At 46.5% G+C, this 15740-nt stretch overlaps 3 protein-coding genes and 1 long non-coding RNA gene across 5 annotated transcripts in view; 3 read left to right on the forward strand and 1 right to left on the reverse strand.

The window, feature by feature from the left end:
• LOC134007639 (uncharacterized) overlaps nt 1–13078 on the forward strand; it is a 158891-nt gene extending 145813 nt beyond the window's left edge. The window contains exon 2 of the long non-coding RNA XR_009928069.1: nt 11554–13078. This is a non-coding gene — a long non-coding RNA (uncharacterized LOC134007639). The remainder of the gene's footprint in view (nt 1–11553) is intronic.
• On the reverse strand, nt 4–5671 carry tubg1 (tubulin, gamma 1). Its single transcript, XM_062447167.1, has 11 exons — nt 5471–5671; nt 5213–5325; nt 4588–4755; nt 4300–4368; nt 3532–3611; nt 3219–3345; nt 2199–2285; nt 1760–1909; nt 1490–1642; nt 1217–1378; nt 4–975 (listed from the first exon to the last, which is right to left on the reverse strand). The coding sequence occupies exons 1-11, from the start codon at nt 5517–5519 to the stop codon at nt 769–771; spliced, it is 1365 nt and encodes a 454-aa protein (XP_062303151.1). The 5' UTR covers nt 5520–5671; the 3' UTR covers nt 4–768.
• retreg3 (reticulophagy regulator family member 3) lies at nt 5988–11526 on the forward strand. The gene is made up of 10 exons (XM_062447161.1): nt 5988–6141; nt 6417–6697; nt 8236–8342; nt 8561–8591; nt 8674–8800; nt 8944–9028; nt 9885–10022; nt 10356–10435; nt 10679–10811; nt 10923–11526. The coding sequence occupies exons 2-10, from the start codon at nt 6447–6449 to the stop codon at nt 11480–11482; spliced, it is 1512 nt and encodes a 503-aa protein (XP_062303145.1). The 5' UTR covers nt 5988–6141; nt 6417–6446; the 3' UTR covers nt 11483–11526.
• A 155-nt stretch (nt 13079–13233) lies between the features above and the next one.
• On the forward strand, nt 13234–15555 carry psmc3ip (PSMC3 interacting protein). Of its 2 annotated transcripts, none has more exons than XM_062482764.1 (8): nt 13234–13302; nt 13623–13723; nt 13812–13901; nt 14059–14170; nt 14280–14425; nt 14534–14587; nt 14776–14839; nt 14967–15555. In XM_062482764.1, the coding sequence occupies exons 1-8, from the start codon at nt 13248–13250 to the stop codon at nt 15017–15019; spliced, it is 675 nt and encodes a 224-aa protein (XP_062338748.1). In that variant the 5' UTR covers nt 13234–13247; the 3' UTR covers nt 15020–15555. The 2 variants fall into 2 exon arrangements, with proteins under 2 accessions (XP_062338748.1, XP_062338757.1); XM_062482773.1 differs by having other exon boundaries at nt 13277–13412; nt 14967–15554.
• Nucleotides 15556–15740: the final 185 nt, after the last annotated feature.

Raw genomic sequence — 15740 nt, forward strand, 5'->3', positions numbered from 1 at the left:
AGATTGTAGAAAAAAACAACTTTATTACATTACACAGGTCCAGCCAACATGAAATGGTATATACATTTGGGTGCAATAGGAGAGGACTCTATAGATAAAATAATTCCGAAGGTAGACATACAGGCACTAGGTAGAGATGTTGAAATGAACAATTACACTAGTGAACATAAGTAGTTTGTCCACAAAGGGGGGGGGGGTATGTCAAATGCACAGGAGGGACTTTGCCGAGTAAATGTTTACCCCTAAATACTGATAAGAGGCGTTTGGTGCGATATAAAATCAGTGATGGTCCAGCGAAGTATATACAGCAGCAACAGAAGGCTTATTCATCAGACTTGTGAGCCTAATCTGAAAGGCAGATTATCTGATGATGATGATGATTGGAGGATCGTGTGACTGCACCACTGTATACCACTTGTTTGTTGAGATACAGATGGAAGTTCAAGTCAGGACAGCCGGTTCATGACGTGTCCAGACTGCTGTGTGAAAAGTCACTTCCAAAGCACAACGCAAAACGCAGTGCACCGTTACAGTTTCAAAACAGAGCAAAACAAAGTGACAGAGTTCTCTTCCGTCACGTCAAAACAGTAATATGAGGACTTCAGAACGAGAGAGAAAAAGAGCAGACTATTCACTACTATTCCATAACCATCGGTGGGGGTCGGGGTAGAGGCACAGATGTAACCATCGGTGGGGGGGTTGGTGTGGCTGGCCCAGGGGAGAGCACACCGACGCAGCCCCGGTCCCTGCTGTGGCGGCAGGGTGGGACTAGGGTCCCGCCGGCTCCTGGGTGCCCCAGGAGATGTAGTCTGGCCGCGTGGCCGCGCTGTACTCGTCGATCAGCTGCTGCACCACCTCGCGCGAGTTGTCCAGCTCGTCGAAGTTCTCCTTGAAGATGTCCTCCTTGCGGAACTGCTCCAGGAAGGCCTCGCGCTTGCGCAGCTTGTCGTACTGCTTGCATGTCCGCTCGAACAGCTGTGGACGAGGAGAGGGGACAGCGGCGTGAGCAGGCTCGGTTTGTCGTTGACCCATTCCCCTGCCGCTCATCATCTTTCTATGGGAAGTCACTTACCACCGTACTGACCACTCTGTTCAGACACATTCCTCCTCCTCCATCTATTTTCAGTCTGGTTACAGTGCGCAGAACATGCTATTCCCTAGGCGGTCTGCACAATACAAGGCGGTCTGAGTGAGGAGGTTTTGGAGCAGGACTTACACAGGAGATGCTGGTGTGGTTGGCCATCATCAGGCCACTGACGCGGTGGGCTGAGGGGAGGTAAGGGGACTTCCTGGACAGAGCTACCTGGATGCTGGCCGGGCCCCAGGGGATGAAACTGGCGAGCTTGCGCTCCCGGATCCTCTGGAGACTCTTGTGGACCTGCGCTCAGTGTGTAAACAAGCACAGCTTGTAAACAAACATGAGGAACCGGGTTGAACTTTGGAGGCTGGTGAAGCACAGTGTCTGTCTCTCTCTCTCTCTCTCTCTCACCTGCGTGGGGTCCACCTCTCCCTGGATGATGTTGAGGATGGCGATGTAGCAGTGGTTGGTCTGCCGGTCTCTGCCCGTGGACACCATGACGTTCTTGGGCTGCAGTAGCCTCCTCATCACGTCCAGCACGGTGGTCTTCCTCACGCTGGCCACCTGCGAGCGTCAGGAGGAGAGGCAGCGGGGCACGCCCATTATCAGTCAGTCCACAACAGCTTGGGACAGACACAGCATGGAAGACTCGCGTTCAGGTCACTGGCCAAAACGACGTACCGATTGGTCCGTGGTGAGCGGGGTGTAGCCGGTCATGAGGAAGTGGAGGCGGGGCGTGGGGATGAGGGAGGCGATCAGGCCAATCAGGTCGTTGTTCATGTACCCTGGGTAGCGCAGGGTGGTTGTGCTGGCAGACATGATGGTGGATACCTGTCAGGGGAAGGCACCTTCCAGTTTTACCACGAGTGTTGAGGGGATACCGCCTTCAGCATTCAGTCTGACGGACTGAAGCCGACTTTGGGCTGACAAAAACACACAATGTTTTCCTGTATTCCAAATGACAGGGTAGTGAGATTCAGTCTGACGGGAGTGACTTGTCTGACTAGTTTGTTAATCCTACACTGAACTTTCCCAACGTTCAACGGCAAACAAGACCTAGCGAGACCAATTAGGGAGGGGACTGCTCCAGGGGCCAACGGGATGGCTGTCAATCACTCACCAGCTGGTTGATCTGGGAGAAAGAGGGGTTCTGGATGTGCAGCCTGTCTGTGGCGATGCGATTCAGAGCTGTGTTATCCAGCACCACCTGACACACACACACACACACACAATACAAATCAAGGGAGAGAGGGTGTGAGAGGAAGGAAGATGCTAATCGAGGCAGACGTGAGAGGCCCACAGAGGGACATGGAGCACGGACGGACAAGCCACATAGCTGAGCAGGTTGGCAGTGGGCTTTGATCAGACCAGGGCCCTCCAGGCCTGCTGGGCAGCTAGCTGGAGCACAGTGTGCTGCTGTGTCGGGACTGCACAGAGAGGCACCACTGTACACCCACAAACAGGGGCACCAATTCTTCCGCAAATTCTATTAGCTCTCTGGCTAACCCAATAAACCTAAGGGCCTTATGCAAGCTCATGGAGGAAGTTGATATTAGAGGGGAAACACTATTAGACTGTCAAGAGCATCTCCGACGAATACGAGCATCAATCCAAGACTGCAGATTGAATCACTCGGAGACGTAATGCCTCGACGCGGGTACTCACCGGCTGTTCCAGTATTAGCCTACCCAGCACAGCACTCAAAACAAGCTGTTCCAGCACAGATTGTTACCAAGTAAGAATGATCCACTGGCCTTGTGGCCTTAATAGGTGAGTTCTTGCCTCTCATCTAGGAGCTGGGGTTTCCAGACAGGGAGCATGTCAGAGGAAAACGAATGGATTTATAATGAGTATTTAGAGAACTTGTTTTGAATCGGGTATGTAAGTAACAATTCAGAGGCCATAGAAACGTCCCTCTGTCTGACTCTCACGACAAGGGCACAAGAGGACATTTCTGGAAAAAAAAATATTTATATATATATATACACACGACAGTTATATAACTGCATTTGATGTCCGGCTCTAATGTGATCTTCTTTTTCCAGGAATTCAATGTTTATCTACCTCTCCGCGTCACAGCAGGGCCAACATGATATAGCTGCGAGTGTATGGGTGTACTGTATATCTGTCACACACGCACCACACAGTCGGCGTTCTGGGTGAGCCTCTTCAGGGTCAGAAGTGAGTTGTAGGGCTGCACCACCACGTCGCTCATCTCATCCTGGTTGGGGAACACAGAGTAGGTCTGCACCAGCTTCTTAGGATACCTAGGGATCAGAGAGAGAGATAGAGAGAGAGAGAGAGAGAAAGAGAAAGAGAGAGAGAGAGAGGGAGAGAAAAAGTCACACCCCAGGCCAAAGAATAAGAGCAAACATACTGCTTGTTGATCTTAAACTAGCATTTCAAATTGATGTTGCGTGTGTGTGTGTGTGTGTGTAGTTCAATATTCACACCTGTCATTTAGCCTCTCCAAAAGGTAACTTCCAAGCCCGGAGCCAGTTCCCCCAGCAATGGAATGACACAGGACAAACCCCTATTACAACAGGGGGGGGGGGGGGGGGGGGGGGGGGACCTGTTAATGTACAGTTTAATAGCTCCAGCTGGGTGCCACGTCATAAGTGTGTGAGCCAGCCCTTTTTTCCCCTCTTTTACAGCATGGAGGTGGGAGGGGAGCCCCACCCCACAAATAGGCCATCTCTCCCCTAGACAGGCTTGTAATACCTGCCCTTTTCTCCAGGCCAGCTATTATCACCATACACCCTGCGTGCCACACCCTGCCTGCCACACCCTGCCCACACACCGTTCCGCCACCCCGCTTCTCTCCCCACACACACTAAATAATAATGTAGGGTAATGCCAAGAACAGGCAACAGAAATTGTATAGACCTCAGGCTGGAAACTTAACTGTTGTTTTAAGGAAAGCGACTGGCAGAAGGATTTTTTTGTCTAGAAATAACAAGTTCCTCATTCTATAATGAACGATAAAATACTTCCCACCACAGCAGAACTGCTGGGTATGTGCCACACACACACACACACACACACACACACACACACACACACACACACACACACACACACACACACACACACACACACACACACACACACACACACACACACACACACCAAATGGGTGTACTTGCAACACCACAACCCCCCCTCAAACCCCTACAACATGAAAGGACCAATCAGGGATTGAGAAGACAGAGTGGGCTTGCCTCCAAACTGTCACTGCCGTCGGCCTCTCGGTCGATGATATCAAATATTTCTTCATGGATTTTCTCACCCTGCAAAAGACCAATACTTAATTTGACATGCCACTGAAATTGTAGTTTATATTGTGTAATCTACAATCTGCACTTTGCAAATGCAAAGACTTCCAACAACAAAAAAGCACTTCAAAGTGAAGGACAAACGAGTATGTCCTCTTTGTAATAATCATCTCCACTATGATGTGTTACATTACAAGTCATTTGCATTAGGATCCGTGCTCATCATGAAGTCACCTGTGAGAAGCCGCTGGCCCAGTTATTCCCGGCTCCTCCTCCATGCTCAGACAGGTAGATGTTCTCCGGGTTGTACAGGTTAGCATATGGAGAGTTGAGGATGGAGTGGATCACCCTGGGCTCCAGATCCAATAGCACAGCACGTGGGATGTAGTGTTCATCATCAGCCTATCAGTTGAATTAGAGGAGGTTAGGATGCATGTTTCTATAAGACGCAAACCCATAATGATTAGCGTAGTTCAACCGTTGAATGGTCCTTGAGATATGTGCCGCTGTTGTACGTAATACAACTGCGCCATCCGGTGGATTTGAATATAGTACAGTCGCCTACACTACCAGCACTTTCCCTAGAGGTGTGTACCATATCAGCTTTGGAAGACAGCTCAGATTGGTAGTTGCTACAGCACATTGTTTGTTGTTGTCACAACTATGCTAGCCTAGCCGATTCACTTAAATATAATCGCTTTTTTGCAGCGACATATTTTCACTAGCACTAGTAGATTAGTAATTATAACTGGCTAGCTAGAGAGCGCTACCTCGTCCTCATTGACACTGCACAATTGCTGTGTGTGCACTGACTGAAATGTTCCGTTGTGGTTAGCAGTAGCTAACATTAGCTGTCTACCTGATAGAAGAAGACGTCTTTTCTGTCAGTGCCTTCAGTTGCAAATTCTTCCACAATCCCCTCCGGACTGATACCATGTTCTGCACATAGTTGCTTCCAAAACTCAAAACCAACTGCAAGAAAAAAAGAACTAATTAAATAGCAAAATTAGGACTATAAAGCTAACAAGTTAGACACAAGCAGTACAGTAGTAGCCAGTTAGCCAAACATAGCTGAGTAACGTAAACCAAAGCTAGCAGTAGCAAGACATGGCCTTACTTTGGTTTCCACATTGTCCAAGTTGAAGTGTTATAATTTCTCGTGGCATGTTGCCCTTTACACTGATCCTCCTCGAAATAGAAAGACGTAACTATCCACCCCTTCCCTGGTTTGCTTCCCGCTTGGTAACAACACAAATACTGCAGTACAGTCACCAACGACTAATGGCAAACCGGAAGCGTACCACGCGCGAACTGAGATTCGCATGTTTGGAGTTCCCAATTGCGCCAGATTTGTGCAGCGGCTTCTATAAAACTACCACTCGAATATTTATATCCTGTTGTCGTTCATGCGTATCTTAAAATAACGGTTAATTACTGAATAAATTAATGTGCTATTTTTGATGCAACTAGTATAGGCGTTTTTAAAATTTGAATTACATGGTGATGCTGTTTGCATGCTATGTTTAAGGGCGCACTCATATCGCATTAATTTACAACGTCGTTCTTACAACACGGACTGCCCCGTATCGACGCCGAGCAGACGTTGGAGTTTGATTCTTGAGCACCAGACGCCGGTCACATGACAACCAATTACCAGATTATACTAAAACGAGTCGACCTAGCCTTGTAGGAAAAATAGTATAACATTAGGTAGCCAGCTCTCTGAAGTGACGCCATATTGTCAACACACAGCACAATCATTTTCTTCAACCATGACCAAGTAGCCAAGTAGGTGTCAACTCATTTTATTTGACAAATTGTTAATAATTTGCTGAATGTAAGGGTTGTATCCTAACTGTAAGATTGATATGAGCTGAAAAGCAGACTTTGATAGCTTGGACATGATCATTGACATTGACTTGGCTCAACGATACCATGCACGGGTTCAACAACACTGCACAAGCTAGCTTGCTATTATCAAGGAGCTGTTATTTGCATTGAGTGTAGCTCTCAAGACAGCTAGCTAGCTACTGTATATGACCGACAACCTATTATTTTTACAGGCTTCATTTTTATCAACGTGAGACGCTAAAATGGCGCACACAGGCGGTGCAGGAGATGGAACCAAGGGAGAATGTTCAGTAAAGCAGGGTTCGAGTAATACTGGATTGCGGAGTCGACCATATTCCAGCGAGAGAGATGGCCAGGTTCGGCTTGTCAAAGCCTCACTGCAAGAGAGGTTGGGGCCGTACGAGCCTGTGCTGACCTACCTGCAGTCCGTCCTGGTGTGGGAAAGACCATTTCAAAGCGTTTTACTGTTCGCAGTGGTCAACTTTGTGTTTTGGTGAGTTGTTGACTCTACTGTTGTATTATGTCAGAAATGTTTGTAGACCTGTTGGATAACGATTCTAACTACCTTCCCCTTTTACATGCTACAGTCTTGATAACATTACTTTACCAAAGCCATTTGTAAAAGTCTTATTTGTTGACGACCCTCACACCTCGCCAGTGCTGCAAGAACGCTACAGTAAAGCAGCATGTGTCTACCGCTGCTCATATAGATGCTTGGTATATAAACTTTTTAATTCTATGGAGATACAGTATTCATCTTAGTAAAATATAGGTCTTAATTGTTTGTTGAATAGGTTTACTAATCCCCATTTGCCAGAATACTTCATTGGACATGACAGCCCATGCATAATTCACAAACGATGAATGCCACCTATGACTGCAGCACATCAATGGGTTGTTCATAATAAACTATGCCAAAGACGTGAAGCAAACATGCAGAATCATCGTTGACTGCCTTGCTTCAGCTAATTGATGATTATTTACAAGTGGCATAGACAGGGAAACACTCAGATTGCATGTTCCAATAAATTCCAATTCATTAAACTCAGGATTATTATTGACTTTTGACAGGCAGGTCAATACTGTCCTGCACTTGCCATACAAACCGAATCATAATCTGCCTACTGGAACCTTCATCAAGTCACCATAGCTCCCCACCATTTGTAAAAAGTGGGACAACCTTGTAAAATCCTTAAACCGACTTCTTAGCAACCAAGTGTTGTGTTTGGCGGTGCAGTGGTTGACCTGAAGCCGGAGGGAGAGGGAGGGAGGGAGGGAGGGAGTCCGACAGGCCCGTTCACCCAGTTCAGGCATGCAGCCTTTATTCGATTAGTCCACTAAGCATTTCAGCCCCTCAGTTTTCTCTCCCCTTTACTTGTGCTTCAGTACACACACAGTAGAGAAGTATCTGCCAAAAGAGTCCCATGTGTCCCACGCATGTTGGACGGGGATTGTAGTATTGGGAAGGTGCCTATCAAGTACCTGTCAAGTGCTTGTCAACAAATACAATTGTAGCTTGTCTAATCTGTAATGTAGTGATTAGACAGCAGACATGCATGGCTTTGTGTAGCTTTAGCCTAACAGTCTCTAACCATGTAAACCATAATCCTTGGGCATTAGGGCAACAATTAGCCGTTCAAAATAATCACAAACAAGCCTGCATCACCCTGGTCAAAATTCTTGTATGAGTTGTGAAATGAAAATGAAACTGCTAAGTCTGTTGTTATCATAGTGCACACCTAACTACTACAAGACAAACACACTCAGTCCTTCACAGAGATAGAGAACGACACACAACTCGGGTTTTGTTGAGTTTTTCTGCCTAACTGCCAACTGCATAACCGTCCACAAAGGGTGTTCCTGACACCTAGACAATGGTGGGCGACAGCTGTCTTTTTCATTGAATCCCGAGTAGCGGTTTGCCTTAACAAGTGGGCCACTATCTATCACCTGCTGCTAGCCTCTAAATCATCTTTTATGGAGTCATTTCATTTGAGGCGTCCTTTACAAACGGTGTCGTCTCTCTTCCAGGTTCTTTGCCCTGTCCTCACTGCGTGTGGTCTTCCTGCTGGCCTCAGGCCTGGTGGTGGCTGTCTGTGTGGATGTCTGGAGGAATAAGATCTGGCCTGAGATCCGAGGTGGTGTGAAAGAGTATTATAAGTGATTTAAGTACACTGTGTTATGTGGCCGAATATATATATATAAAGCTTTGGCACATTATGCACTTTATAGTCTGTCTAGTAATGATTGCCGATCATTAAATTAACGACGCGAGATGGTGGATCTGGTTACTACTGTAAGGTACTAACTATCTGCTGCCTCTTTGTCAAGCTAATCATTTTCTTTTCTCCCGCAGTCAAAAAACAAGATGAATCTGAAAACGAAAGGTATGTATTCAAAGAATTCCCATTCTCAATTCAGGCTGTGTTTCCAGAGGTTTGATGTAGTGGTTGTTGTTGTTGTGTTCAGCTGGGGCCTGGTGCAGCCCGGGGTGGTCAGTGTCCCTGAGCTTTGCCATCACATGGCTGAGGTTTGGGTCTCCGGAATGGCTTTCGCTTCAAGCGTTGTGCTGTTCAAGCAACGCAACCCTGCAAAGGTGAGGCCCGGCGACCCCCGTGATCTTTGAACTCCTGTGTCCTGGCCTGCTTCGGTCAAATCGATGATCCTGTGTGTTTACGAGTACAGTGAAGGCTTTCTGTCTGATCTCTCTTTGTCTGCTTGGTCCTGTGTGGTGTTCAGTTCTGTTTCCTGACCTGCGGTGTCTTCTCCTGCCTGGCCTTTGTTGGCCGCTACATCCCCGGATTGGTGCTCTCTTACTCTGCCGGTGAGTACAGACCAGAGCCCTGCGCCACCTGTTCCTAACCCGAGCCCTACTCAGAGCTCCCATGCAGCAGGGAAACTCAGTCTGACTCCCCTTATTAAAAAATGCATAGGGTGGTTAAAACTAGATCTGTGGGGGCCCTGGTACCAGGGCCCAGTCTGTGAGGTGATTACAGTCAGGGAGGGAGGGTGAGCAAGCTAAGGAGGTCAGACAGCGAGAGAGAGACAGGGAGACAGGGAAAGAGAGGGAGGGAGGGAGGGAGGGAGGGAGGGAGGGAGGGAGGGAGAGACAGACAGACAGACAGACAGAGAGAGAGAGACAGACAGAGAGAGACAGACAGAGAGACAGACAGAGAGAGACGGACAGAGAGAGACGGACAGAGAGAGACGGACAGAGAGAGACGGAGAGAGAGAGAGAGAGAGAGAGAGAGAGAGAGAGAGAGAGAGAGAGAGAGAGAGAGAGAGAGAGAGAGAGAGAGAGAGAGAGAGAGAGAGAGAGAGAGAGAGAGAGAGAGACGGAGCGAGAGAAAGACGGAGAGAGAGAGCGCTGGCTAATCTCCTTACTTCTAGTCGGGCGAGTGAGCCAGGGACGGGGGCGCCCTGCCAGGTGTATTGACGTGACGTGCGCAGCAATCAACAGCAGCTCTTACACGCCCCGAGCTGCCTCGCCTCTCTCTCTTCCTCTGCACCGAACGGTGTAGTCACGGCCGAGTTCAAACTGTATTCCCACACAATCAACAAACGCTGCTGTTCCCTACGCTATTATGACACGGGAGACTCGGTGTCAGTTGATTCCAGTGTTGAGGGGGTTCTGCTGTGTTGGGCTGTAGTGATGAGTTCCTCTCCCTGTCCGCCTGCAGTGCTGGCCGTGCTGCTGGCTCCCCTGGCAGCCTATCACAGGGTCGTGCAGCGTGTGTGTGTGAAGCTGGAGCCAGTCCTGCAGCGGCTGGACTTCAGCGTAAGCGGCTACATGATGTCAAAGCCCATCGACAATCAGTGTGGGTACAAACCTGGATGTCTGTGTGTCAATAAAGTTTTGTGTGTCGCTGTAGCCAGTCGTATTTTACCCCCTGTAGCCAGTCGGATTTTACTTTTCCCGTGCTCTTGAGGAAAGGTCTAGAGACCTGTGTATGTCTTTCCGGTTTGGTATTGTGCAGTGTAATCCTCCATCGGATACCAAATGACCCTACATTCTGGCACTCTGGCATGTCAGCCTGGGAGCAGTGGCAACTTAATCTCTCCTTGCCCTGCCTGAGTGACTCATGGGAATAGCTGTGGTGGTGCCTCTGTGACGCTAACCTTAAACTTGTCTGGGTGTGTTTGGTTTGCAGTCCTACGCAAGTCCATCCGCAGTGCAGCTTCAGGGGACGCCAGTGACAGCGAAGAGGAGCTGGCTGCCTTCTGCCCTACTGTAATTCACCTGCTTTATATTACACTCTGCCTACTCAAGAACTGTAGTCACTGTTTCGAAGGTTTCCTTTAACTGTTCGATGGAGTGATGGCTGTGAGTCTCGTAGTCCCCGAGCTTGTAAATAGGGAAAATGATGGAAAAGTTTTCGAGATTGAAGTAGCGAGACATCTGAGTTGGAGTAAAGTGGAGGATCGTGTAGAAATGAATACATTTAAGCAGCTGTGTGTGTGCGGTCCTTTTCAGTTTGACGATGCTGTAGCGGCCAAAGAACTGGCGCTGACCGACTCTGAGCATTCGGACGCCGAGGTGTCCTACACAGACAACGGGACCTTCAACCTGTCCCGTGGCCAGACCCCGCTCACCGAGGGCTCCGAGGGTGAGACGCACACAAACACAGGGACCTTTCTCCCTGGAACGCCAACGTTTCACATGGCCCCCTGCTGGCTAGCGCAACATAAACACCCACTCTTAACTCTCTAATCCTCAGACCTGGACAGACACAGTGACGCAGAGGAGTCTTTTGCCCGAGATCTCCATGACTTCCCCTCGATCAACCCAGACGCCACCCTGATGGAGGATGACGACGACACCAGCATCGGCCTGCCCAGTCTGGGCCTGGCTGGTCCCCGAGGGGCCCTGCTGGATCTGGACGCCCATCTGGACTCCGACCAGGAGGACCTGGACGCCGAACTGTCCCTCAGCGGCCTGCCTCCCGCCTCCACCTTCGCAGACGACCTTGCTGGGGTCATAGCGAGCAACATGATCCAGGCAGCGCTGGCCGGGGCCTTGCAGCCCCGCCCTCCTGCTACTCGGCGCAGAGAGGGCCAGCCCAAAGCTGTGGCCCAGCGGGGCCACCGCAAGCAGTCCAGCTCTGAGCTGGACACGGACTGGGATGTGGAGGACTTTGAAATGCTGGATCAGTCTGAGCTGAACCAGATGGATCCGTTGGGGAGTGCAGGAGGAGGACGGGGAGGAGGGCAGGGTGGGGGTCAGCAGATGAACCAGGGGTCCAGCTTCTTGTCCAACCTACTGGGGAAGCCACAGTGAGCTGTGTGTGTGAGAGTAGCACCTTTACGTACGCGTGTGTGTGTGTGTGTGGTGGGGGGGGGGGGGGGGAGAGAGATTCTAGAGTCTAGCAATCAGACTTCTGATTCAGTTGATATCACTGTGAAGTACTTCTAATTTCTTTGTTTTTCTATGTGTACGGTCTGAGTCTTTCTCTGTAGCCACCTTCATCCTGAAAACCCTTTTTTTGTAGGCTGAGCAATATGAAATATTGTCAAAAAGTATTGTCCACCAGCATTCATGAAATGTATACGTCACATTGAATCATTTTTTTAATAGGATGCATAATAATTACTTACTTCACATCTAGTAAAGAAACATGACTTGATTCAAAGTTTCCAACTACAAACCCAGACCAGCATCATAAACCAGCATTACTGAACTATTCACCAAATGTGTAATGACTACTCCCCTGTAAGTAATAAATGTACTTGGATGACCACTCACAAGAACAAAACCATAAATCTTCATCTCCCTTTTTCTGTCCGGCGGCCAAAACACACAGGGCTTTTGAATTTGGGACCAAACATAACATTCCTGTTGTTTAGTAGTGTAGGTGTTAAGCTAAAGTGTTCTAGCAATATCTGTGTGGTAGTTTAGGTGTGTTGTATGGTTGAGAAACACCATGGATTCAGCAGTGGGGTTTTGTAGACAAATGGTATATTCCCCAAAAGCTCCTTGGATGAACTCATTTGATTGATTTTCTGACAGAAAGTCATTTTTCTTTTCCTCCACAGCTTGTCTCCTCATCTCTCCATGTGTTGGTTTGACTTGCTTCTCGATCCGAGTGGCTTAGCCACCGACTCGATATGCTAACACCACTCAGACAATCTGTTGAAGTTTAGACATCGTTTATGAAATCATGCTGCATGTACCACATTTATAAAATGTTTTATGTTTATTATATAAATGTTTTATAAAATGTTTAGAAAACATCAGGAAGTCATGTTTACATTGATTGGTGAAAACAATGCTGGTATACAAAACTACTTGATAGCCTTCCTAAAAGTGCAAATATGTTCAAGATGAAACGTGCTTGTCTTTCACACTTAGTTTGCAGGATATTATTCGGTTCTTTGTGCAGGTTAAACTGAGTTTGCTGTGATGGGCAGACAACATGCTCCTCTTTATTCTGATGTTATATTTTCATGAGAAAAGTGCTAATAGGAATCCTTTTTCATTCAACTGGTGACATTAGGGCTTGCTAAAATAGCTGTAACGAAGTGAAAGTTGACTTTTATTGAAAAGAAAAATTGCTCAATTACATTATTTGTGTTGTATAGAGAATGTTGACTGTAGGAGATTTACTTACGAAAGGTAGAACTGCTGGTTACCCCTTTAAATGTAGTTGGCCCAAATAAACCAACAAGGCTATTATTTTTAAAGATTGAATTTGGATGGATTTTAAATAGTTTTCCTTCGATTGGAGATTGTGTAAACAAGATGTCACTCCATGAACAGGGCCCGTTTCCTAGTATTCAATATAATGGCATATGACAGTAGAGTGTATTTTCCTCTGTAATTGGTTTTGATATGTTTTGATGTGCAAATCGTATTAAATAAACAGGTCTGATTGTATATTGTGTTTGAAATATTTTAATTGTGCCGTCGTTTTTAATTTGTTAATTGTTTTATTTTCCGTTCCTTTTATTTTAAGAATGAAGGCAGATTGATTCGTCTCCCTTGACCTGTTTGCACAAATGTTGCGCAGAATGGAAGGTGTTGAACACAGACCTTTGTTTTGGTAATGACGTCAACAAAGCGTGTGCTTCACGTTGGCGCGCGGAAAGTACAAACCAATGGTACAAACAGCAAGTAGCTAGCTGTAAAAGCACATTCTTGGAGCTGAAAGTTACTCGTCCTTATTATACCCACTTATACACCAAAACAATGAGCAAAAAAGATAACGTAGGTATGTAAATGACATTAAAGATGCCATCATCTACTACAAGACTGGTACAGTAATGGATCTAGCCAACTAACTAGATAGTATTGACACTAGATTAGTTGACACTACGATACCAATGACGTTGAAATCAGCCAGCTAGCTAGCTATCGTACACTGGAGATGGCAAATTACTGAATTGACAGGTATTTCTATTCAATTGTGTTTGTTACTCAGGTATGGCCCTCATTCTTGACTATTTAAATGAAAAGAATCGCCCGTACAGTGCCCAAGATGTATTCGGCAACTTGCAAAAGCAGCATGGACTAGGAAAGACGGTGCGTATATATCATGCCTGGTGTCACCATAGTAATTCGAAGCACAGGGTGGCTTGATACAAAAAGCACAAAATACTTCTCCTTATAGGCGGTGGTTAAAGCCATGGAACAGTTGGCTCAAGAGGGGAAAATCAAAGAGAAGATATATGGCAAGCAAAAGATCTATTTTGCAGATCAAGTGAGTCACTGATTACGAGACAAGGGCGACAAGATACAATATTCATAAATGATCAAGTTGACCACAATACCCAACGTATTTTTTTGTTGTCAATACTTGCATGCCATATCCCAATGTTTAATGACCATAGAGGTTACTTGTCACATTACACCTCCAGGCCCAGTTTACAGAGGTGAGTGAAGCAGACCTGAAAGCCATGGACACACGGGTATCTGAGCTCAGCACCAAAGTGCAGGCTGTCACTCAAGACTGCAGACAGCTAGAAACAGGTGGGCGGAGTTGGATCCGAACAAATACACACAGCAGTTCATACATTTACACAAGATCCATGTTGATTCTATGTCTCTAATATATCACATTATTGTTTTGTGATCACAGAGCTCAAGCAGCTCAACAGCTCACTAACTACAGCAGATATGATGTCAGAGATCCAGCAACTCAAAGCTGAGTGCTCAGGGTACCACGAACGTCTGGAAAAAATCAAATCAGCCACAAATCACATCACTCCAGAAGAGAAGGAGAAGGTGGCACCATTCCTATTTGACAGTGACATTTATTTAATGTACCGTTTATTACAAGATGTAGGACTTTTTTTTTTTATTCATGTTTTGATTTCATATATTTCTCCTCAGGTTTACAAAGACAGGAATATCTATGTGAAGGAATGGAAAAAGAGGAAGAGACTGGTGACATATTGTCTTACCTACTTAAGCATGTGTATCACTTAGAAGAAACACCGACTGATAAGACTTTGCATTCTCTGTGCTCGTCCTGTCTTCTAACAGCAATGTGTTCTGGTTGAGAGGCAGGAAGATGTAAGGGATTTAAGGAACATGTATGTGATTCAACTTACCCTGCTCTTTGCCTCTGCCAGGCATCAGACATGATTTCTGCCATCTTAGAGGGGTACCCTAAGAGCAAGAAGCAGTTCCTGGCAAGTATTCAGACCACTCAGAAACAGACCAACATTTGTTGTCGTCTTAAAAGATATTTCTAGAATTTTCTTCATGAGTATGTGTTTGTATGTCGTGTGTTTGGCATTAAGTCTTCTGTATTTTCAGGAAGAAGCTGGCGTGGAGACTGATGAGGACTGCAAGGTGGCTGTGCCAAGTACATGACAGAATGTGGACGTGTTTCTAGTTGCTCCAGTTTCTTCAATGTTGCTCATTAGAAAGTCATATTTATTTGGTGTTTTGATGGTGACACATCAGTGTATATATACCTTTTGTTTGTTTCCTGAAGATGTTTAGCAAAAGTATAATTTGGAATAAAGTTTCTATAAACATATCAGGGTTTTTGTGGGGTCTTAAAAATAGACTCTTGGTTGAGCCTTTCCTGGTGGAACAGTTGGGAGAGGGGATCTGGACAGTCGGGGAGTGCGCTGCGGTTACAGGGATCTGGGCCCACGGATGTGTTTGGCACTACGCTCTGTGCTGGTTTTGAACCCAGGTCGTTATAGTGTAGGCCCTTGTTCTCGACCCACTACACCACGGGGTCCCCGTTCTATAAACTTGGAAATAACATATATATTACTTAACAGATATCAGTTAAATGAATTATCAATTGGTTTGAGCGAGATTGGAACCAGGGGTACCGTGTTTGGCAGTAGACTCGATGGTACACATGCTTACCCACATGCTTAGGTTTCCTGCAGAGTTACTTTCTACAAGACAGTGTAATTGCCCTTATGACACTACTTAACCCTCGTGCTGCCTTCGGGTCACATGACCCAAAGGTTCATAATGAACCATCGTTGTGTTTACCCAATTTTACCCAATACAAAAACAAATTAAAATAATTTTCTTTTAACCTTTGCAATGTGGGGGGTCTGAGACAGCC

The sequence above is a fragment of the Osmerus eperlanus genome, chromosome 2, assembly GCF_963692335.1.
Source record: "Osmerus eperlanus chromosome 2, fOsmEpe2.1, whole genome shotgun sequence".
Lineage (NCBI taxonomy): Eukaryota > Metazoa > Chordata > Actinopteri > Osmeriformes > Osmeridae > Osmerus > Osmerus eperlanus.

What these genes read in the sequence shown, in the direction of transcription:
- tubg1 (XM_062447167.1), bottom strand. Translation starts at nt 5,519, where the DNA reads ATGCCACGAGAAATTATAACACTTCAACTTGGACAATGTGGAAACCAA. An exon ending in AAGACGTCTTCTTCTATCAG is followed by an intron (nt 4,756 to 5,212) that starts GTAGACAGCTAA and finishes TTCAACTGATAG; the next exon opens with GCTGATGATGAACACTACAT. An exon ending in ACGGCAGTGACAGTTTGGAG is followed by an intron (nt 3,612 to 4,299) that starts GCAAGCCCACTC and finishes CTGTTGTAATAG; the next exon opens with GGGTTTGTCCTGTGTCATTC.
- retreg3 (XM_062447161.1), top strand. Translation starts at nt 6,447, where the DNA reads ATGGCGCACACAGGCGGTGCAGGAGATGGAACCAAGGGAGAATGTTCA. An exon ending in GTGGTCAACTTTGTGTTTTG is followed by an intron (nt 6,698 to 8,235) that starts GTGAGTTGTTGA and finishes TCTCTCTTCCAG; the next exon opens with GTTCTTTGCCCTGTCCTCAC. An exon ending in AGCAACGCAACCCTGCAAAG is followed by an intron (nt 8,801 to 8,943) that starts GTGAGGCCCGGC and finishes TGTGGTGTTCAG; the next exon opens with TTCTGTTTCCTGACCTGCGG.
- psmc3ip (XM_062482764.1), top strand. Translation starts at nt 13,248, where the DNA reads ATGACGTCAACAAAGCGTGTGCTTCACGTTGGCGCGCGGAAAGTACAA. An exon ending in GCGGAAAGTACAAACCAATG is followed by an intron (nt 13,303 to 13,622) that starts GTACAAACAGCA and finishes TTTGTTACTCAG; the next exon opens with GTATGGCCCTCATTCTTGAC. An exon ending in CTCCAGAAGAGAAGGAGAAG is followed by an intron (nt 14,426 to 14,533) that starts GTGGCACCATTC and finishes ATTTCTCCTCAG; the next exon opens with GTTTACAAAGACAGGAATAT.